General features: G+C 31.5%; 1 protein-coding gene across 6 annotated transcripts in view; it reads left to right on the top strand.

Annotated features, from left to right (window-relative positions):
- LOC132747655 (protein mono-ADP-ribosyltransferase PARP14-like) overlaps window positions 1–25,389 on the top strand; it is a 143,958-nt gene that overhangs the window by 43,875 nt on the left and 74,694 nt on the right. The window contains exon 16 of one of the 6 annotated variants that reach the window (XM_060737096.1): window positions 65–5,220. The exons of the other annotated variants lie outside the window; for them this stretch is intronic. Coding sequence (XP_060593079.1) covers window positions 65–351 — 287 coding nt within the window. The 3' untranslated portion in view covers window positions 352–5,220. Of the gene's footprint in view, window positions 1–64; window positions 5,221–25,389 lie in introns of those variants that run through there. 6 annotated transcript variants of the gene reach the window in all.

The following is a 25,389-nucleotide window of genomic DNA, read 5'->3' as shown; positions in this document are numbered from 1 at the left end:
TGAGTGATTGTTCTGTTTAAAATTTCAATAGGGAAACCCTGTTTCATTTTAATTGTAATTGCAGCGACTGCATATGGAGATGGTGTATATTTTGCAGTGAATGCAAATTATTCTTGCCATGCCCAGTATTCTCGTCCAGACTCTACAGGCATAAAAAGATTGTATTACTGTCGAGTTCTAACAGGGGAATTTACTCAAGGCAGGTCGGGAATGCGTCTACCACCAAGCAAAGGTGGACTAGGAAGCACTGCTTTGTATGATTCAGTTTCTAATAATATAAATTCACCAGCAATGTTTATTGTCTTCCACGATACACAGGCTTATCCAGAGTATCTTATTTCATTTAAATAATACTTTTAAATCTCAAGTAAACAATTTAAGTGTGAAATTAAAATAGGTTTCGATCGAACAATGTCACAAATGTCATATCTAAACATCGAAGAGATGAATTTGATTTAATATTATGAATTACATGTATGTTTTTACTAGAATGTGTTTGAAATATAAAAAGGAAGAACACTCTACTGTTTAATGGTGAGCTTTATTTACTGTTTGCAGTATTTTACAGGACAATTTTGGGAAAAAAATTGAATTGGTATTAAGTACACTACGAGTCTTGTTTTATACAAATTGAATATTTTTGAATGTGTGTCTACAATAAGAAAGAAAACAAATCGTCGCTTGAAAACTGTAATGTTCTATCTCCAAATTTTCCAAAAACAAGTTAAATACACAAATTTGTCCGTAACGGACTGTTCTATCACCTAGGCATGTTATATTAGTGCTTCAGAGCTTCATAAATAAATTACAACGAAACCATCCTGTTCTATCTCCACAAATTTAGTATGTCTTGATAAATAGACTGTTCTAACTTACTGGACTAATCATATGATCGATAAATGTCACGTGACCTGTGGGATATATGCAACATACTGTTCTTAATCCAAAATTATCGTATCAAAACATAGCATCAAATCACGTGATAGCAGGACAGTCGCCATGTTGTACGAAACATTTTGAGTTAGATGGTTTGTTGTTTATTTAATATATTAATATTAAATATAAGTATTGAATAATATTATGTATTCATTTATTCCCTTCAATCATTGGCATTTTATTATTAAGTCCTGTAAATTTACTGCATGTGATTAAACAACAAGCAAAACTGATCATGCTTTGAAAGTAATTTCGGATGTGTATTTTCGGTTAGAAACAACTGTGATCATACAATTTCATCAAACAAATTCATAAAAAAAGAAATTTGTTATATGTTCTAAAGTTTCTTTAACTAAAGGCACACTCTGACTCAAAAACCAATTATTTATCTTTATGACAGACACATTTGAGTTAAAAAAATTGACTGTACGCCGTAGTCATTGCCAATATGAAATAAAAGCATATTAAGATGGTTTAGGTGGAATATTTTGAAAACTATAACAGAACTCCAAATTTCAGGCTTTTGAGAGATTAATATAAAAGCATTTCTGGGGCAAAAAAGGCCTTTAAGAAAATTTATAGATATTATACATTTACATAAATTATAATATATGTTTTCGAATGCGTTAATGTTATATAACTAATAGATTGCTATGAAGTAAACACATTTTATACCAAAGACAGAAGGAAGAAAAATATTCTGATACGAATTTTGTGTTTGTTTTGTAATTTGTCTTTGAATTTCTATATGAATATTTATATAGCATTATGTTTGTAATGTTTTTGTACACGAACAATCTTTCAATATGACATTATTCAAATATAAGTCATGCCTGCTCCACCTTTAAGGTCTTTTCTAGCAGATATGTTTTCATTGCCTACTTTAGTTATAGAAACATTTTTTACATACCTTCAATTAGAAGAACTTCTTACCAACACAAACAGAACGTGTAAAGCGCATAACAAAACAATTACTACTATTTCATACTTTTGGAAGGAATTTGAATTTGACCATCTTTTGAATTTTCATAAAAAAAAATCTTGAAAGATTTTTCCTGCATTCTAGAAAATTTGAAAGTTTTCTATTCCCGTTTGTGGCTATAACTTTCTTTTTTCAGACATTGAATCATTTTGAATGTGGCCAAAGTTATAAAAATAGATTAAATGTATACAAAATTTATGTGGGTATTTATCTTTATTTATTTAAATTATTTGTTAAATGTCATTTAATAATGTAATTGATTTAAGGATTTTAATAAGATTTCGAAGGTCATAGTTTATGTAGTTAGATACATATGGTCTAAGAAATAGTGTAGTGTCAAAGTCAACTAATCAAGGGATAATTAGCCGAGAGCATTTTTGACAGCCTTTTAAAGATAAAACATACTGTTTTATATGATATAAATCAATTCAACTTAAAAGGTATAATGTTCTAAGTCACATTGAATACTCTGATTTTAATAATTTTTGAAAAAAAAGTTACAAGGACTGTTCTATCTCCAAACGTTTTTTTAAAGTTTTTAAGCAAGGAAATATTAAAATTCACAATTCTTTAACGATATGGAGATGTTCTCTCGACACCACATTTAGTAGTTTTTAAATTTTCAAAATCCGACAATAAATAAAAAAGTTATACAATACTAAACCTTTACATGCTTTTTTCTAAAAACAGCAAATTGGCACTTAGAACAAAATGTTTTTCAAGCGACGAAATTTAGTTATTACATATATAACGTATCGTTCGGAAATAAAACGAATGTACTTTCAACGTTTGAACCATGTTAGGTTCCAATAGATTATAGAAATCATAAAAAGAATCAATCTTATCAACTTAGCCTCGGTTTTAGTAATCAAATGCATATAGTACTGCATCTATCCTCAATTTCATTTTCGGGGTTAACAGATCATATCAATTTATATTGTCCTTGAAGTAACAAAGTTTTATTTAATTGTTAAAAGAATAAAATAAAGTCTTTTTACGTACATTGTTAAGAAGAATTTAGATACTACTGTTGCAAAACCTTAATAAGGCACGGCTAGCACCACTTTTGATTCTATCGAACAAGTGGTTGAGGCTTTTGTTGTTTACCCTCTAAATCATGGCAGTAAGCCATTTTGAATTGACCAGAGCACATTTCAGCCACTGCAACGTTTCTGGACGGGCTGTCAGGCAGTTGACAAGTAAGTTAGATGCCTTCCTTTTCGCAAGAAACTGCTATTACCTTTTTACATATCAGAGAAGAGGTCAAGACTGTGCACCGTCTTGGAATCGAACCCGGGTCGCCCGATCCAAAGTATAACGTTCTACCAGTTTGTACTTTTTGAACAAGTACCAAGGTGCAAAACTTAGAGTAAACTCGGCTAGCGCCTCGTCCAAAAAAAAGGGTTTCAATCCTGTGTTCTTAGCCAATATAATTTAGTATTGTACTCAAGAATATTTTTAAAAAGTCATTAAATGTAGCTGGCGCTAAATTATAAATGCAAATTGTTTAGATTCAAATTGTCATAGATGTAATTTTAACTCCTCATAATTATCAATACATTATAAAATTTCTAAAAACCGGAATCCTCTAAAAACTGGATCCCAGGTGAAGTCCGGACAGGGTCCGGTTTTCAGAGTTTTTAATGTACAATCTAAATATGTAAACTGTGTAACTTAGATGGTAAGCGTTTGGTTTGTATTTTGTAAAGCATGTTATCATTTGCTTATTTAATAAATTGTTACATCAGGATAGGTATAAATTGTTACATCAGGATAGGTAAACCTGTCATTCCAAAAATGGAACATAAACCTATTTACACTGGAGTCTTCTCATCAAACAACACATCAAGATGTCCTCAATTTAATGTCTCAATGTTTATAATTGGCCCTGCACCAAGCGTTTGTGGGCTGTTTATTTCCTACTAAGGCTCCCACGTTTACAATTTTTTGTAAACGTTTACACGACTGCTAAGAACCGAAACGATACCGTTTAAACGGTGGTACCTCTATGTAGTATACACACCATGTATTTGAGTCGCCAAATGATGTCTTTCTTTCTATTTTTAATACATGTACAAATAAAGAATGTACAAGGCTCATCACGATTGAGTCAGCACACATTTTTTGCATTGTAACCCCATTTTTTTCCTACATTGTTATGTATATGTAATAAAGCCTCCAAATATTTTTTTAATTTTTACTAAAGTGCTAGATCTTTGAAATTTAACAGGAAACGTCATCTGGTAAATGTCTTCCAAGATTGGTCAAAACATGGCCCTTACGTCAAAATTTGCCTTTTCGGGAATTTTCTATTGTATGTAAAAGTAAACCCATAAAACATCTTCAAAAGGAACTTAAATTAAAATCAAAGGGCTAGAGCTCTTATCTCTACTCTTTGTTTTTCAAATTGTTGCCCTAGGGTCAAAATTGAAAGGTTTTCTATTATGCAATTATGTTGAGAAATTTATTTTACAAGAAAAATATATGTAATCATGCAAACTTCTGCAAAAGTTGTTGAATCAATTGTTCATGAGTCAAAATAGACCTGCCTAGGGGAACCTTGATTATTCCTTATATCTCCTATATAAGGTTATTGTATTAAACATTAATTTTGGAATATTCAGTACTGATATTTTGCGTGGTCGTCTGGGTTGTTTTCATTGGCACAAGCTATACATATATATTTGTAAAATGCGAATATGTGGACAACATTTTAATTAAAGAATAAAGATGATGAATTAATTACATAACGACTGGTTGATTTTGTAATGAAATACCAGTACTTTTTTGTCAGGCACACAAATTATTTAATGTAACTTTAAGATTATTATTAGCATTATTTTGCTGTTTTAAACTGGTTTATGAATCATTTCCTTAGTAATAAAATAATAACTTTTGACATGTTTACAAATATGTTAAGCAATAACAAATTATCATGAGATATTTTCTTGTATTAGGTATATCAATGGTATGATCAGATAATGTGCACATTCGTGATTATTATTGTTTGCATATTTTGTTCATTCACATATTACATTTTGTTTATGTAATGTAAGATATCTTTATCCTCTTGTGTTGGAAAGAATCAGATTATGTTGTACTTTGACCCGAAACATTGATAGCCCTATATGACCTTTATTAGGTTCAATAGTATGGTCAGATAATGTGTATAATCTAGATTATTTTTTTCTGGTCTTATTTTTTCATTCACATATTATATCTTGTTTATGTAATGTAAGAGATTTATATCCTCTAGTGTTGAAAAGAACCACATTATGTTGTACTTTGACCCGAAACTTTGATATATAACCATATATTAGTATACTATTACATATATATAGTTTTTTTTTGTATGTGTTTTTTTCTTTTGTTCGTGATATAAAATTGTTAATTATCATCTATCAATAGCAACAGGACAGTCTTATTTTGTTTTGTTCCTTTTAAAGCTGTCAATTTTATTAACTTGACGTACGTGTTTATCATAATACCATTATTTAAACAAAAATGTTTTATCATTAATCTTATCATCATCATCATAATAATTACTATTTTATTTTTTTATTATGCCCCTCTTAAAGGGAAATTGTGTATACAATTTGTTTTCGACCGCTCAATAGATAGATAACCAAAGCAATTTGCCATAGCAAAATACAGAAAATGCATGGAAAGGTCTTATTTACCATGGCAATTCTTACATTTCATTTATTTTTTCCCAAAAAAGAAAGACATTCAATAATATAACAATTTAAAAAAGCACTTAACGATTATGGGTTAAATTTGCCAAAACCTTGCATGGCAAAGAGAAACGGGTAGCTATTTAAGTCAAAGGTAAATGTTACTGTTTCACCGTCCTGTTAAATCCCTGTGTACCATTTGACACAGACTCTAGTACTATACATTATAGAAGAATTTCTTGTGTTCTTAATTGATTTTAGTCAAAGATCGATGTCAGTGACCGTGCATTTGACAAGTTTTTCATAGTAAATGGAAAGTCGTTAGACACAAAACCTTAAAAATTGACGAGGATAGTATTTTGGACTCTTTTTTAGGAACTTTGTACTTGAATTTTGAACTCATTTCTGGCAAATAACATATAACTTGAAAATATATCTTTTTAACATGTAGTCTTGAAACTAATTTTTATGAACTCTAATTGCATTTTCTTTAAACTCGATAGTGTTCTTTAATTATTTCTGTTCATGACGGTAACTTGTCACTGCACAAGAGGTAATGCATATATGTTATTCTGACATCATATTCTGATCACTTGTATGTTGTTTTTGTTATTGTGCTTAGTACATAAATTATCTTATATTATCTTATATTTAATATCTCTCATCAACCAATATTTTTGTTGCTCTTTTTATTTACTTAGATGTACTATATATATTGTTCTTTAAAAGTTGCTTAAGTGTTTCATGAGGAAACGATATCAAATGTTGAAGAATAAAGCACGTTTTGAGTTCAAATGTATATAAATGTGATCACAAAGACCTGTAAAGGCTATTTAAAGTGTTTAATGAAAAAGCATTTAAATGATAAACAGTGCATTATAAAATAATGAAATAAATATCAATTTTTCTAGCATTATAGTATGTTAATATTTGAGATAATTTTTAGTCTAATAGGATTGCAGTATTTCAAATGAATCGTGAGACACTCTTAACTTTGGTAAATCGGCTAACTGTTTATCAGTTCAGTAAATCGACTGTTTATTAAAATAATTTAAAAAAAACTAAGCTGTTTAAGATTTATTAGTTTGTATTTACAAAATTAAATTGGTAAATTTGGTAAATATGTACTAATAAACTTTAACCTGTACATAATGATAGAAACATTAATATTTATTTCCATTCAAACATGCTTATAAAAGAGAATTGATATAAAATATGAAGTAATTTTTCTGACGTCACATGTTATTTCACGTATTTATTACGTGTAAGCATTCCTGTTTAATGCTGTACGTACATATATCTTGTAATGATACACATGATTGCCCAACCTGTTTGATTGGAATGATAATGAAGCATGTTAGAATTGATGATGCTTTTATGATTTCAGACTTGTGTTAATATACCTGTACATGTACATGTATACATGTTCAGAGGGGACATAGATGCAATATATGCATGATTACATTTAATTACTGTGTATAAACATTATTAGCACTTAATTATACATAAACATGCATTATGATATATTGGGCGGATGTAGATGCCAAATTCACGTTTTGATTGCATGTATATACAAACATTGATTTTGTCACGAAACCATCATTTCTCAATGTCATATTAAGGCTGTTAAAAACAGTTCAGTGATTATTGTAAAAATAGTTTGAATAATGTTTAGAATAATTTAAGAGTAGGAAATTCAGTTGAAAATGTTAAAAACGTATAATACAAAACAAATACAAATATATTAAATAACCCAATGGCATCTTTTTCGCCCTATGTATCAAAATTTGGTGTTGAAATACTTTTTTCCCAATTAATTTGCGTACATTCTGATGTAATAAAAACATTATACAAAACCTATTGTTATTTTTTTATAATGCCAAATAAATTTAACACCATTATAATGTATAACAGGACATTTCAAACTATAGAAATTTCTTTGCCAATTTCATTCTTATACATTTAGATGTCTGAGATATTTTTAATTGAGATAATTAGCAACACAACATCAGAGAAATATACAAAATAAACACTAATAATGCAAAGGAACTCAAAATATGAGTTTATATTTTATCACTAAGGTCGTATTATCATAAACTCCTGACCTGTCTTAATCAAATGAATATCAAACTTAAAAAATAGTCTTAGAAAAGCATTAGATATTTAAAATACAACTAACACTTTGCATTGCATTTGCTATTCAACAAACAACATATTTCAACCACCATGAGGGATTTCTGTAAATACTAACTGGCGTACACTAGTTTAGCTTACTTCATTTGAACGCTTAACATATTAATAAACTAGTCAAAGAGCTACACGTACTCTGATTTTTTAACCATATATACCTTATATTTTTTAGATATTAAAGAATCATTACTGGTACAATGTATTTTCAAATAGTTTAATTTTTTTTCACAAGTGACCGACCACTAAGTTCCACGTGATTTAAGAGATAAATGGCCATTAGACTCATGCAATTTCCAGAAATTATGGTATAGAACTGATAATGATGACTGGAATGGTGATAATATATATGATTATAGAACTTATGATCGTAAACGTAAAATAAATTGAGCTAGGACGCAGAAATGATAGGAAAATATAGTGACTTGAAAAACTGAATACAAAAAATAATTGTACATGTAAACAGTCTTATAAAATTATATAATATAGAATAATGATAATAAATTTGTATGATGTTAATCTAAATAATGACGATCATACAAATGTTTATAACAATAATGATAATTATGTAACGGATTAAGTTACTGGTAAGTTATCCAGGAAGGCTAAAAAGGTGGAAAAATATGATCAAGATCTATTTCCAACATTTTGTTTATATCATTGGTATGTTCATATCGGTACTTTTTGTTTTATGTTGCGCCAACACTTTAAAGTTCAAATGTGGACGTCTCAGCTTTACTGGTGAAGAAATACCTTAGATGGCCCAGTGTGCATTGTTTCAGACACGGAACGGGGCCACAGAAGAGTTTGAAGTCACCGACATTAACCACTCAGCCACATATTTATTTTGCAATTGGTCAATGGTTAACTTAATGTACATAAGATATTCATATGAATAAAACAGGTGAAATATACAACTTAATATATATTCTAAAAGCTCATTAAAATATTGTCAAGCTAATCAAAGCTTAACTTATCGATCAAGCTGACTGAAAAAAAAAATAAAAAGGAAAAATTACGTTTTACAATTTGATTTATTATCAGTAACGGTTATTGTTCTATAAACAACAAAATCACTTGGAAAATAAACATAACAAAATAAAGTATTAAATGGACAATTTTTGCAGAAAATTACAAGACATAGACTACAATCATATTCATCATGTATTTAGATATATGGTAACGACTTACAAAGGACCTAAGTAGACAAGTGATGAAGTTAAACCCATCTAAGCTACAAATTATAGTTTTATACTTCAGGTTATGATTGTATTTTAATACTTATCAATACCACCATGGCCGTTTTGCAAACATGTCTTAGAAAGTATGAATAAACAGATTGTTCATAATTGTAAAATTAATATGAGGAACAACAAGGCGAATTTTTCAAGAAAATAGTTCATTTATAGTATGTATGATATCATATTTGATACATTTCCCTGTTAAATTATCTGATATTTTCATTTAAATATTAGTAATCTACTTAAAAACATCAATTAAACCATTATACATAATAACAAAACTTGAAATAGTGGACTGTTCCAAATAAAAAAATAACAAGTTCATAAAATGACTATTATGCCCCAGAAATGCTTTCTTTCAAGTGGAATTTAATCAAATTATTATTAAAAGTTCTCCACTGAGGGTTTTTTGACATGACAGGACTGGAAATATTTTTCCAACAATTGTGTACCATTTGATTATGTCTAGACGAATAACTGTGTGGCAAATGATCAAATCATTCCTCTTTATCCAGAATCATCATTCTAAGTGCGAAAAATAATAAAAATGGATCAAAGACAGGCCGGGTTGCATTTGTATACCAAATATCATGAGGCTGTTACAATTTTTTCTATCATTAATGTCGAAAATTCAATTAAGTCACTAAACAGGTTGTGGATGAGCGACAGACCTGAAATCGAATCCCAAAGTATGGGACTATGTTTATGCTGTATGCCAAAAATAAAGAGGCTGCGATAAGAATTTGCTGAGAAAACTGTTATGAAAATATCCTACCATTGGCCATTAAGTAGGTAAACAGAAAGTGGATAAGCGACAGACCTAAAATCGAATTCCACGGTATGGGCCCACGTGTTGAACCATCGGGAGCATAAAAAACTGTTATATTATCAAAAATAAAAATATGATGGAAAAGTTTTACATGAGGACTCTGTGATGGATTTTTGTGCGCTACACTCACTCCAGGTCAATGAAAACAATTTGCATACGAAATTGAGAGTCAATTAAACTTATAGTGACAGAGTTATGCTCTGGACAAACCTATTAAGTATGACAATTAACAAAAGGCAATACTTTAAAAATCATGAAGAATGATCTCTAATTATTAATTTAGCAACTTTGTAATAAAGGTCAAATTAACTTGGACCTCTGACCTACTTACCTCAATATCAAAAGGGGTAGATTTACAAGTTCCGATTGAAGGAATATTTTTCAAATGCTATCAGGATTTAAACAAAAAGTTACAGGATAATTTGATGTCATAAAAAGGCATGTTAACAAAATTATCAGAAACCAATATACTCTCTTACCAAGAAATCTAGATTTGGATCTTCTGCAGTATTGTAACCATAAGCTCCAATTGTCATTATGCCGCTAAATTATAAACATAGGCATTTATCTTGAATAAATGTTGTTAATTGTACCAGAGTTTCTTTATCACGCCCTAATTTATCTGCAATAAAACACTATGCATTACAAAACTATTACTAAACTGAAAAGCTTATAATTTTCTAATTTGACTTCTCATTAAATGTAGTAGAATCTGAGATTATCAACTTATTTTTGTGAGTGTCAATTTCCTCTTGAGGGATTTCTGCTTTCAAGATTTCATATCAGTATGTCAACCAAATTTTAACTTTCTACATGTACTATGATTACAAGAGATCAGACGTTACGGATTCGATTTTGAGTCAAGGAACTTGAAATATATGACAAATAAAGTGCCTTACACGACAAGGGAAACCTTTTAGTTTTAAGTTTAAACTTACTTTGCTCACCGCTAGTGTTAACTTGCACCATCATTTTCAGCTTTCCTTGTCGTTTACTTTTTCCAATTATTATTTAGTGTTTGAGCAAGCTTCTGAGAGTCAACTCTTTCCACCATGTGCAAGTTTGGTAAGACTTAATATTATAAAAACATTCAATTGCCTGTTTCACAATCAGCTATATCAAATAGATGTGTGCGGTTTAAAGCTGCACGACTCCAGATGAGCCAAAATATTTCAAGAAAATTGAACTTGAGAAAAATATACTAAGATTTTAAGAAAAGTAAACCAACTGAAAAATCAAGAAGTGATTTGCATGTTATATGCAATTAAGGACTGGTTTTACACTGTATTTATCAGCATATTTCTACTGTGTTACTAACACAATACAGGATATTTTTGATTATTTTGACCTATTTTTGCTAATTTATGTGGATCCCTACTACTATTTGCAATGTGTAAATTATTTTCATTGTTCACATCACAATATACATTTTCAAAATTAGCATAAATTTGGAGTCTTGCTGCTTTAATATGAGTTACAATCTCATGCAACTGTATATATAACTGCTGATTGCACTGAAAGATATTATTACAGATCCTATATATATTTTTGTCAATAGGAAAAAACTTTACCTTCAACATACGTGTACTAAAATGATGCACTTTTTCATAATCTGCCTGAAATTTAAAAATAGGCTATTTATATTAATGTTTCATTGGTCTGTCACGATAATCATTTATGCTGAATAAAAGGGAATTTAGTTCCATAACTTCAAAAATAAATACATCCTCACTGCTTGCAAAATTTATTAGTCCGAGACCTATTTCAATATTGTCACAATCATATACATGTAGTTTCCAAAATCATTTTATATATAAAACAGTGTAAATAAAAAAACTTAGATCCAATAAAAATGTGACAGAAGAGAGATAGAAAAGAATGAATCATATGTGACTTTCTCTGTAAATGTCCAATAAAGTGCCACTTTATATCTTTACATTCCTAATGTATCTACAACATGAGAAAAAATTTAAGAAATAATCAGTCAGTTCTATGATTTCAATAATGTAATGTCATACAACCAATATCTATTATCAAATGATAGTGTATTCTTCACATGCAAGTGTTCAAAAGTCACATTCTCTAGAAAAATTATATCAAAGACTTTTATTATACTATTTAGTATAGAAACTGCAAATGGAGCAGCCTACTATCAGTGCTTAAGCTTATTCAGTGTTTTATAAAGCATTAAAAGCTGACCTTTAAATACCTATATGCAAAACATATTCTAGAAAACTTGTCTTAAAACATATACTGTGACTTCGTTGTATTTCGTGGGCATAAAATTTCGTGATTTTGCCACAAAGAACATTTTCATAGCTTCTTAAATTCCTTAAGGTAAAGTGTAAAAATAAATGTGATGCAAATAATCTTACAGCTGACAAAATGAAATTTCGATGGATACATAATTTATGGTTTGATCTATCCAAAAACCTTTTGAGAAAACTCAAATGAAACCATTAACTTTAATTCTAGGCTCGAAGAAATAACAAGATAAACCTTTAATCTTTGTGCGTCCTTAAAGAAGTAAAATAATGTTACATTTTTGTACTTACAATAGGTTATCTGTACCTATAAACAACATTATCAATTGATTAAATCAAAAGCATGTCAGAAACAATACCCACCAATAACTGGGATCGCAAGACATCTATTTATATTTATATACAGTGTATTCACTTAATTTCTTAATGTTAGTATTGTATGAAACTGATTCTGAAGTATATTATTCCCATTTTAAAGTGAATGTTTATGTGAAGTCATATGAAAAGTGATACATTCATTAGAAATATTTCTGCATTTCTTATCTCAAAATATAACTAACATGAAAATATTTTAATAGTATTAGTTATAAACAAGTAGTTTGACCTGTGAATGCTGGACAGGATTTTTCTACTTTTAGCTCTTGCGGCCAATTTGTGCAGCGAAGCAGAACGTGCCGGTGATGTGCACAACTAGGGATGGTAATGATCACTTATGTAAAGATTGGTTGAAATCCCACCAGTTGTTTGACCTGTGAAGGCCGGACAAGATTTTTATTTTTTTAGCCATTTTGTGATGCGAAGCGGAAAGTGCGGTGAAATGCACAACTAGGGATGGTTATGATCACTCCTGTAAAGTTTGGTTGAAATCCCACCAGCAGTTTGACCTGTGAAAATTGGACAAGCTTAATGAACGAGCGTTCTAACGGGACAGTAATAATTGTCCTCATTGTTCTCTCTATTGTTCTCTCTAAATTGTTCTTTTTAGCCACACAAAAGAAAATAGCCACATAAAAGCGTTACGGAATGAATGACATCAAAGAGAAAGAACAGTTACATATTGTCCCTCTAGTCACATTATTACTGTCCCGTTAGAGTGGACGAACAGACGGTTGGACAGACGCCGAAGGCAAAAACAATATGTCTCCCAAAAATTTTCGGAGACATAATTACTAGTAAAGAGAGGCATTCCATTTTATCTAGTTACAAACTGTCGCCCATGATTCTCATTGTGTAAAATACTTAATAGATTGCAAGTAAGACTCATCACTTACACATTTACAGTCAGACACATACCTGGTGATATAATGGTATCTGGTTTCTGTTCCCGTCATTCAATGAAGAGTTACTCATACGACTTTTATTGCCAATTCTGCAGTGCTAAGGTCAATAAATCTTCAGGACCTGGCAAGTGCCACAGCTCAAGACTGTGTGTGGATATGCATAATTTCCGTGCTTCGAATCAATACGTGAACAAAGTAACTTGCGTTGGTGATGGCAGCTATAGCTTTTATCGGCAGCTCGCAGACGCATTGTTAACCATAAAAAGTTGCCAAGTACCATTTAAGGATTTTTATTATTTTTTGGCTTTCGGGATAAACGTTTAAAACCGATTGACTACCGCTTAGGCTCAGTGCGATTGGCGCGAGAAATGCTGCACATTACGTTATTTCAAATGAACACACACAGTTAAATCGAGTTTGCAATTTTCAACTTGTTGCTTTGTGTTTAATTGCCATATATATAGAGAGAATTCTTCATTCTCAATAGATTATATGGAAATCTTTCCCTGTGAGAAATTAGGGTATACATTCAAAGTTACCTGCAGTCAAAAGTGATCAACATATCACACGAGGGTCACTTAGGGAGAAACAGTACAGAAGACTTGGTTCTCCTATCTCGACAAATTAGTCAATGAGCAATGTAATAATTGCATGCCATGCATTTCTGTATCACCACGAACGACGGTGTTGTCTTTCACTTTTGTCGTTTTCCCCACAAGAGAATACTTTATGATAACTATCTTGGGTTACAGTAACAGTCGTTAGTTGAAAGACTAACAACCCGTTTTGCCTATTATTATTATTTTATTTTAGCAACAACATAGATCACGGTTACATAATAAGATAAATATATATAAAATAACAGTTTATCCAAATTAAAATATCATTTCACATTAATAATAAATAAAACAAGTTTAGTTAATGACTGAGATCAGAAGAGGCATTGGATAAATGTATTTAAACAAGAACCGGTTGAACCGGGTGATGCTCCCCGAGAAGGTTCTGGACACAGGAAAGTATAAAAAAATGAACAAAGGGCAAAAACTCCAAAATTAGGCAAGGAGGAGTTATGTTTTTTTTGCACTGCACTTCTATTCAATGAGATCTATCTATCTATAAAGTTTCCTGATGATATCAGAGTTATGTCCCTGGTAAAATTCAAAGTGTAAAAATGAACAAAGGGCAATAACTCCAAAATAAGACCAGGCTTTGTTTAGGTTCTTTAAGCATTGCAGTTCTATCCAATTATATCTAGCTACCTACAAAGTTTCATGTTGATATCTCTAATAGTTTTAAAGTTATGTCCCGGACAAAAGTCAAAAAGTAAAAATAAACAAAGGGCAATTACTTCAAAATAAGGCAAGGCAGAGTAATGATTCTTAAGCACTGCACTTCCATCCAATAAGACCTATCTATCTACAAAGTTTCATGTTCAGATATCTCTTATAATTTTAGAGTTATGTCCCGGACAAAGTTCAAAGTGTCAAAAATGAACAAAGGGCAAAAACTCCAAAAGTAGGCAAGACAGTGTTACAGTTCTTGTGCACTGCAAACCTACTTAATGAGATCTATCTACCTACAAAGTTTCACGTTGATACCACTTATAGTTTTAGAGTTATGTCCTGGACAAAGTTCAAAGTTTAAAAATAAACAAAGGGGGATAATTAAAAAATTAGGCAAGGCAGAGTTATGGTTCTTGTGCACTGCACACCTACTCAATGAGATCTATCTACATACAAAGTTTCATGTTGATACCTCTTATAGTTTTACAGTTATGTCCTGGACAAAGTTCAAAGTGTAAAAATAAACAAAGGGGAATAATTCAAAAATTAGGCAAGGCAGAGTTACGGTTCTTGTGCACTGCACACCTACTCAATGACATCTTTCTACCTACAAAATTTCATGTTGATACCACTTGTAGTTTTAGAGTTATGTCCCAGACAAAGTTCAAAGTGTAAAATAAACAAAGGGGGATAATTCAAAAATTAGGCAAGGCAGAGTTACGGTTTTTGTGCACTGCACACCTACTCAATGAGATCTATCTACCTACAAAGTTTCATGTTGATACCTCTTATACATTTAGAGTTATGTCCCGGACAAAGTTCAAAGTGTAAAAATAAACAAAGGGGGATAATTCAAAACTTAGGCAAGGCAGAGTTACGGTTCTTGTTCACTGCACACCCACTCAATGAGATCTATCTACCTACAAAGTTTCATGTTGATACCTATTATAGTTTTAGAGTTATGTCCCGGACAAAGTTCAAAGTGTAAAATAATCAAAGGGGGATAATTCAAAACTTAGGCAAGGCAGAGTTACGGTTCTTATGCACTGCACACCTACTCAATGAGATCTATCTACCTACAAAGTTTCATGTTGATACCTCTTATACTTTTAGAGTTATGTCCCGGACAAAGTTCAAAGTGTCAAATAAACAAAGGGGGATAATTAAAAAATTAGGCAAGGCAGAGTTACGGTTCTTGTGCACTGCACACCTACTCAATGAGATCTATCTACCTACAAAGTTTCATGTTGATACCTCTTATACTTTTAGAGTTATGTCCCGGACAAAGTTCAAAGTGTAAAAATAAACAAAGGAGAATAATTAAAAAAATAGGCAAGGTAGAGTTTCGGTTCTTGTGCACTGCACACCTACTAAATGAGATCTATCTACCACAAAGTTTCATGTTGATACCTCTTGTTGTTTCAAAGTTATGTCCCGGACAAGAAAAGGGGACGGACGGACGGAAAGCCGGACAGACGGACGGACGGACAAGGCGGCGACTATATGCTCCCCCGAAATTTTTTCGGGGAGCATAAAAAAAAATTAATTAATGAAATCACATTTCAGATTAAGACTACAACAGTCAGAATTATAATTATCACAGAATATTGTTTAAAGTTACTGATAAACATGATATAAAAGAAATAAAAGAATGTCAATAAAATTTCAATACAAAGATTTTGTTTAAAAGTGATCTTTGGTTACAAGGATAGCCAATTAAGCTGGTGTGCTTATTTCCAATGGGGGCCTGTTAACCAAATAGATGGAAACAAGATGAAACCAGAGAGACAATCATTCCTCAAATAAAAAAAGACAATGAGATAATCTTCAAATTATTCAATCACAGTAGTTTTGCAATTTCACAGAAAGAAAGGCACAGGAAAAAATAAGATAACTAAAAAAAATAATAAAGTTTGGCGAACTTCATGTTTAAATGTTGAATTCTGCTTAAGCCGGTGCTAGGGGGCGTGGACGGTAACTTGCACTTTCCAGTACCGTCCATGAACAGGCTCAATCAAACCGAGCCTGCAACATTTTCAATTTTGCCGTGTTGGGCTTTCTTTAGGGATTCTGTTTTTATCTATTTTATGTCGCCACTTAGTAATATAAAATATCACTTTGATGTTGCACAGCCCAAATTGAAGCAAGATGACTTTTAACAGAAGTTTTATATAAAGTTGGATTTGATATACATTTTACATCATCTGGCAAACTATTCCAATCTTTAATACCATTAATAAAAAAAGTGCTATTACATGTATTATCACAATGAGGAATTAAAAAATTAAACTTATTTGATCTAGTGTTGTAGTTGTGTATATCAGACATCCGAACAAAGTTTTTTTTCATATAAGTTGGACACTTATTATAAAAAATCTTATGCATATGATTAAGTCTTAGTTGTTTTACTCTGTTTTCAAATATATTTAACATGTTAACATCTGTAAAATCAGAAGGAGTTAAACTACTTCTTGGATGGTAACCTTTTATAAACCTTATGACTTTGTTTTGAGCTACTTGCAGTTTCTTTTTCAGACTTTTATTTAAAACTTTCGTACCAGGACGAACAAGAATAGTCAAAATGACATTGGATTAAAGCAGAACAAAGCAATTTTCTACAGTTAAATGATAGACATTTTTACTGTTTCTGTACAAAAAATTTAAGTTTAGTGTTTACTTTATATATGACTGTATTAACAATTTCTTCTTCAGACAGAAGATTTTCAATTTTCAAACCAAGATATTTGACTGTCTTAGTTGATTCAATAGTGTGACCATTACAAATAATATTAAACTTATCAATCTTTTAAGTTTTTTCTTTTGACCAAAAATCATACATTCAGTTTTTCCTAAGTGGAGAGACAGTTTATTATCAACTAGCCAATCTGAACAAGATTCTAGAGCTTTACCTAATTTCTGTGAAATAAAATCAGGATCATGATGAGAAAAAAGTATAGTGCTGTCATAAGCATACAAAATAAGCTTACACTCAGAATCGATACTGGTGATCATATCATTTACATAAAAAGAGCAATTGACCTAAAATACTTCCCTGAGGAACACCACAATTTACTATTGATGGAGAAGAAGAAGACTCTCCAATATGTACTTATTGTTTTCTGTTATTTAGATAAGATCTAAACCAGTCTGTATTGGTAATTCCCATTAGATGAAGTTTTCCACAGATAATATTATGATCAACAGTATCGAATGCCTTTTGCAAATCTATCATTATCATTCCAGTAAATAAGCCATTGGAATGATTATGTATTCAAATATTATATCACACCTTGATACATTTTGTTTGGAATGTTTTCAATTCAGAAATCTGACAACACAGCCCTGTTCAATAACAATTTGCAAGCAGTATCGGCTTCAAACATCTGAAGATACCCAATTTACTCCATAAAACAATGGAACAACTAAGGTACTTCTTAAACTATTTCAACTACGGCAGCTTATGAAAGAACTTTGAATCGGAACTTTCTATTTGTCTTTTTGAACCGAAATGGACTGCAAATCTAAGTAGAAGGGAATAAAATGTGCTGATTAAATAACCCAAACATAATTATTATATTAACATTGTCTTTCAGTCATAAATGGGGATATGCCGTCAAGTGCAGTAGATTTTCGCCACAGTATGTTATGAATGACATGAAGTGACACACGACGACATTTCAAGCTGGTACATATCAATCCACAGACATTCAACGATATGGACATCGTTTAGAGTCGCATGAGTAGCAATACAATATCGATCAAACGATCATTCCAGTTAAACTCTCTACAGTGTGTGTTAATTATGGAACGCCATAGCTGTCTCATGGTGTTACATTTTGTTTTATTTTTCCGTAAAAGCGTCTTATTTTGTATTATAGTAGTGTTGGCTTGCCAACGTGTTATGAGAACCTGTCTTAACAAAGTCTTATTAGGTCAAATATTCATGTTATCTTCTCAAAACGTAGTGCTGACATGTCCAAACACTGTCTTATTATTTCAAAACGTCATGTTATCATGTCCAAATCCGGTGTTAACATGCCTAATGGAAGTCTTAGGCTTCAGTGTTGTTATATTTTCTGGTCCTTTGGGATCATTGATGCGAACACTATAATTAAAGTGTCGAGAATTGAGAACCGCTCAAGCCGGTGCTAGGGGGCGTGAGGGATGTTGCACTTATTCATTATCCTTCATGTACAGACTCAATCAAACCGAGTCTGCAATTCTTATGTTATTTTGTTGTGATTAATGCTTCCGAGGGATCACTTTGTTTCCAGAATTTAATATGTCTAACATGCACACCATCTTTTCGAATTAAGATTTCAACATGTCTAAAAACAGCCTTGTTTAAATGTGGTGATGAATTGTCTGGAAATTGTCTTTTAATGTGAATCAGTAGTTTTATCTTGTCGGAACTTGGTGTTATCTTGTCCAAATGTGATCTTGGTTTGTAATGACACTGTTGTATTATGTTATACTGTCGTTTTATCTTGTCTAAATGTGGTATTGACTTGTCTAAACACTGTCACATTTTGTCAGACTGCAATGTTATTGTATTCAAATTCGGCGTTATATTGCCTAAAGAATGTCTTTCATGTCAAAATAGCATGCTGTTTTGTCCAACTGCGGTGGTAAATTGTCTAGAAATTGTCTAATTATGTGAACCAGTAGTGTTATCTTGTTGGAACTTGGTGCCAACTTGTCAAACTTTTGTCTTATCATGTCGGCTAGTAGTGATATCTTGTTCAACTGTTATATTGACTTGTCTGAGTATTGTCCTGTTTTGTCAAACTGTTATGTTGCTTTGTATGAGGCGGTGTTATTCTGTCTTATTGTGCCATAAATCATGCTTTCGTGTCTAAAACTGTTGTTATCCTGTCTAAAAATATACTTATTATGTGAAATACTAATGTTGACTTGCCAATTAATTATGTTAGTTTGTAAAAACGTTATATTTTTAAGTCAAACAGTACTGTTGACTTGTCGAAAAATGGTTTTGACATGTCTAAACACTACCTTATTTTCACAGATTGCCATGCTATTTTGTCCAAACTTTATGTTAACCTGTCTAAACGCCGTCTTATTATGTGAAGTAATGGTGGTATCTTTACAAATTATGGTTATGAACTGTTGAAACGCTATTTTAGTATGTCAAACTGTTATGCTTTTATGTTTAAATGCAGATTTAACTTGTCTAGATTCGTCTTATTATGTCAAATAGTAATATTATCTTGTCGAAACGTGGTGATGACTTGTCTAAAATTATTATCTTTTTGTCAAAGTGTCATTTTATTTTGTCCTGGTTCGGTGTTAATTAGACTAAACATCGTCCTCTTATGGCGATGTATTATTTTTTCCTTTTAAAATGTGGTGTTTACTTGTTAAAACACAGTATCATTATGTAATACAGTTGCGTTGACTTGCCAATTTATTATGTTAACTTGTCTTATTACCGTCCCCTTATGTCAGATAATTGTGTTATCCTGTCCAGATGCGATGTTGTCCAAATTAAGTATCACGTGACCAGAGCCCGCGCAGAGCAAAAAAGATAACGGGACAGTGTAACAAAATCAGACAGCGCTTTCTTAAGACAGAATTAAATTTGAACAAAATAACACAATTACTAGACATAATAAGACTATTTTTGTTTTTTAAAGGAAAACATTAAATTTTTGACAACATAGCACTTCTGTTTCACATTATAGGAAAGGGTTTCGACAAGTCAATACCACATTTCGACAAGATACCGTAATTTTTTGACTTTATAAAACTGAGTTTTAACAAGTCAGAACCGCTTTTCGACAAAATAGCATACAGTTTATCACACTAAGGCATGATTTAGTCCAGTCAACACCCCATTTCGGCAACATAATGCGAATATTTGCTATAATATAACAATTCAGTAGTGTACGTTGGCAAATTAACACTAATGTTTCACACAGTAAGACAATGTTAAGGCATTTAAACACTGTTTTTTGACAAAATAACATAGCAGTTTGATAAAATAAAGCAGTGCTTTGACAAATCAACACCAAATTTCTACAACATAATACTACTGTTTCAAATGATCAGACAGTCTTTTGACAAAACAGCTCCACAGTTTGACCAAATAGCGCGACTAGTTAACACAATATGATACATTTCGGACAAGCCAAAACGACATTTTGACATGATAACACTACTGTTTGAAATAATTAAACAATGTTAAGACAAGTCAACATCACAGTTTGAAGAGATAAAACTACTGTTACGCATAATAAGGCAATGTTCAGACAAGTCGACAAAATACCATGACAACACAACACTAATATTTGACATAATAAGTCGCATTCTAGGCAAAATAAAAAGAAATGTAACAACATGAGGCAGCTATGGCGTTCCAAAGTTAATATACAGAACAGTTTTATTGTATCATAGTTTGCGTCTTTGTGTTGAAAATGTGCCAGAGTTAAATCGTATACATATACATGCACAGTGCGTTAACTGGAGTGCTGGACTATAAGTTAAACGCAGAGCATGCTTATTGATTGGCTCATTTTTGCTGGGGTTTACTTATTGTGACGACAAAGAAGGGGAAAGTGATAGAAATATCGTATTCAGATGCTCGTTCATTGGTTACTTTTTTCTGGGCTTTCATATTGTGACAACAGGGAAGTGTTTTTTATGTTTGACTATGATACAAAAGAGAAAAGAACATCAGAACACACGGCAATCTGATTAATACTCGGGGGCTACGCCCCCTCGTTCAAATCAGATAGCCTCGTGTTTCGATGCCCTTTCTATTACTTAACCGACTTTGTTTTGCGATACAAAAACGTCAATGCTTAATTTATACAGGCACAATGTTTTTTATAGACACTCAATAATATTCATTTGTTTATTTCTAATACACCATTGCAAGTGAGCTATTTTTGAAAACATTTAAAGAAAAAAAACAAGTAAAGAAGGATGAAGTAGCCAATCAAAGCGCATAACTATGATATTGTCATTTTTAAAAAGTAAGTGCTAAAAGGTTGGTCATCAACTATCTGATAAAATTGATATTTGCATGAAAGACCGTTCAATCAAATAATTAATTGTTGAGACACAATTTTTTTTCAAACTTTAAATATTTTAAAGTTGGGTTAAAACTTCCTCTTACATTTGGAATTATTTGCCACATTTGTGTATAATTTGATAACATTCATGTTCTATGTTTAATAAGAGTCATGCTTTGTCGAATTTACCGCTACAACTGTTTATTTTATACTCGAGGGATGTACATGTACAGCTAGAATTCGTTATTCTTTTCATTATCTGTTGACATCATTATTGACAAAAAGGGGTGTCGATAATTCTTTTATAAAATGATGCTATTTATCGCCTCAATCTTTAATCACCTAAACAACTACTCATATTTTATATCTTCAGCGTAATAGCGCAGTGGTTGAGTGTTGGCTTCGTCAGTGTTTTGACCCTGGTTCAATTCCTGGAAAAGGCATTTTTTCTTTACTTATTATTATTTTTTTTTTTTAGATATTTTTCGTGAATTTCTTTCACACAATACTATTAGAGAACTTATATTAAGTTAGAAACAACAGAGTTTTAAATATAATTTAATTGACAATACTATTCAATCTGTTAAATGACTGTTGAAATCAAATACATTCATTTTTTCTAAACCATTATAAGTTTAACTTTAAATTGTACATAATATTAACTAAAAAAATTATAATTGTTCCAAAACAACAATTTTTCACCATAATTAGGTAAAAGACCACGAAAAAAACTAGATTTTGGGTGTTTCCAAAGTTTTCATCATTTTATGTTAACCCTTTACCTCATATATACGCGAAACAACGCACTTTCGACCCCCCTTGTTTAGGCCTGAAATAGTGAAAAAATGTCGCCAAGAAAATTTTGGACTTGTAAGAGGCTTAAAATGACCCCAGGTCGATCGTAAGGTAACGTGTTACCAACGCTGAAAAGCCTTTGACTCTATCTCTTTCCCTAGAGAAGTTGCAGCACTTTGAAATAAATTTTGATGGAAAAAATCGAGGCAAAATAGTGATTTTTGGCAATTTTGAGATGTCCTCTCGTTGCCATGGTAACAGAAAATTTAAGACTGAGCATGTCGTTACAACGGCAATGGTCCAGTCAACATTTGTGCCAAGTTTGATTAGTATTGAAACTTTTTTAATAGTTTCATAGCAGTTTGAACTTGTAAGAGGAGGCTTTTCAGTGAAAATGGCCATTTTTCACAATATGCTCATGGGGGAAAGGGTTTAATAAATCACAGGTTTATTTAAGAGAATATGAAACTGTTTTCTGAAAGTAAAAACCATACAATCACAAAAAATGTTGCATAATTGCAGATTTGAACTCGAAAAATATTTTTCTTTCACATGAACTCTTCATAAACTGAACTCTCTAACCATAAACTGAACTCTCTAACCACTACGCTACTCGAATTTTCATGTCCATATCCACTTTTATTTACTATATTGAAATAAAAATGCAAAATGTAATAACTGAATAACTTGCATAACCCATCATGTCATAATGGTACGACCAATTAATGTTAACGTTATCGTGTTCGACTTAATTTTGTTGTGATTAGTGCTTCCGAGGGATCACGTTGTTTCCAGATTTTTATACTTCACAACAGCAGGTGTCAAGTGCTGTGTGGCAGCTGTAAAAAGTTGCCCCGTACTTCACTTCAGTGTTGTTATATTTTTCTGGCCCTTCGCGATCATTGATGCCAGCACTATTTAGTGTTGAGATTTGAGTACCGCTCAAGCCGGTGCCAGGGGGCGTAAGGGTTGTTGCACATATTCATTATCCCTCAATCAAACCGAGTCTGAAGTTCTCTTGTAATTTTGTTGTGATTAATGCTTCCGAGGGATCACGTTGTTTCCAGACTTGTATATGTATACACTTAATATAGTATCATGACACCACAATAATGTATGAATCAATACGCAGTTTTCTACATGGCAATTTTTCGTTTTAACAAACATTTCAAATAAAATAATCGATTTCTTGAAAACATACATACTTTTATGCCCGAAATCATTCAGATGACATTTCAGGTAGAGATATCTTTTTATTTTTTATATATATATATTTGCATTAATTAACTTGACCACGAAAAAAAACCCAGCTAAAACATGCGTTAAACTTTGTAATATAATTCAAGACCTACAAAAAGTTTCAAACAATATAAAAAGTGTTATTTTACTAATACTGGGATGGGATGTTTTTTCATCATTTTCACAATAAGAGAAGGGCACAATAAAACACAAAATGAGTGAGAGAAGTGTCATATATTATCATCAGGGCATTATCATAAGGGCTGAAAGATAAATCATTATTATCATTCGGATGATTATCATTATCCGAATGCGTGAGAGAATGGCACTATAAAACTCATAATGAGTGAGAGAAGTGTAATATATTATCATAAGGGCTGAGACGCATTATGTGTTTTATTGTGCCCTTCTCTCACCCATTAGGAGTAATAATGACTTCTCTCTCAACCCTTATGATAATATATGACACTTCTCTCACTCATTATATTATTAAGAGTGCCCTTCTCTCACCCATTAGGACACATAATGTGTTCTGTTTTAGTTCTATTATGACACTTCTATTACTCATTATGTTATTTACAGTGCCCTTCTCTCACCCATTAGGACAAAAAATTCTCAAATCTCAAATAATTTATCAACCCTTATAATAAGATAGTAAACTTTTCTCACTCATTATGTGTTTTATAGTGCCCTTTTCTCACCCATTAGGACAAATAATGACTTCTCTCTCAACCCTTATGATAATACATGTATATGATACTTCTCTCACACATTATGTGTTTTGTAGTGCAATTCTTTTACCAATTAGGACAAATAATGACTTCTGTTTCAGCCCTTATATGATACTTCTCACACTCATTATGTGTTTTATAGTGCATTTCTCTCAGCAATTCGGACAAGTAATGACATCCCTCATAACCCTTATGACAAGAAGTCTTCTTTTTCAGCCTTTAAATGACACCTCTCTCACTCATTATGTGATTTAGAGTGCCCTTCTCTCAAACAATAGGACAAATAATGACTTCTTTTTCATCATTATGTATTAGTGCATATGGTGAAGTGAAACGATAGAACTATAAATATAGTTATTGCATTCCTATCCATTAGCATTTCATAATAAAATATTATTTATTCATCATTAGTTATGACTATAATACCTGTGAATAGAGTTTTAGAATATTGTCAATACTAAACACTTGTTTGTCTCTTCAAATATCGATAGCTACTTACACGACTTAAGGTTAAACATTTACAGATTGTCGCCCTTTGACGTTATTTTTTTAATCAAATTTTAAGTGTCAAATGCTGATTGGTTTTATTTAGAGCTTATTTGTTCGGTAATTCAACTTTTTTACTGAAGTTAAAGATACTTGTCTTTTCTGTTCAAGGGGAAACGCATCCATTGTATGGAAACTATAGCTTTTTTTTGGCTTGGCAAAACAGCCTATGTTGGCTAGGAGCTAGGGGAAACCCCGCCTGTATAAGGCTGTAAAAACCGAGAAACAATCACTGGACTTAAATAAAGTAAAATAACAACAACAACACCAAAAACAAAACAAAAACTAAAAGAAAAAAACTAAACAGTGACAGCACTCATCTTGTTTTCAGTCAGAAACAACCTCTGCAGAACAACCGTCATTAGGAG

Source organism: Ruditapes philippinarum, unplaced genomic scaffold (assembly GCF_026571515.1).
Source record: "Ruditapes philippinarum isolate M1 unplaced genomic scaffold, ASM2657151v2 ctg1142_1_1_1_1, whole genome shotgun sequence".
NCBI lineage: Eukaryota > Metazoa > Mollusca > Bivalvia > Venerida > Veneridae > Ruditapes > Ruditapes philippinarum.
This window is presented reverse-complemented; position numbering and strand designations above follow the sequence as displayed.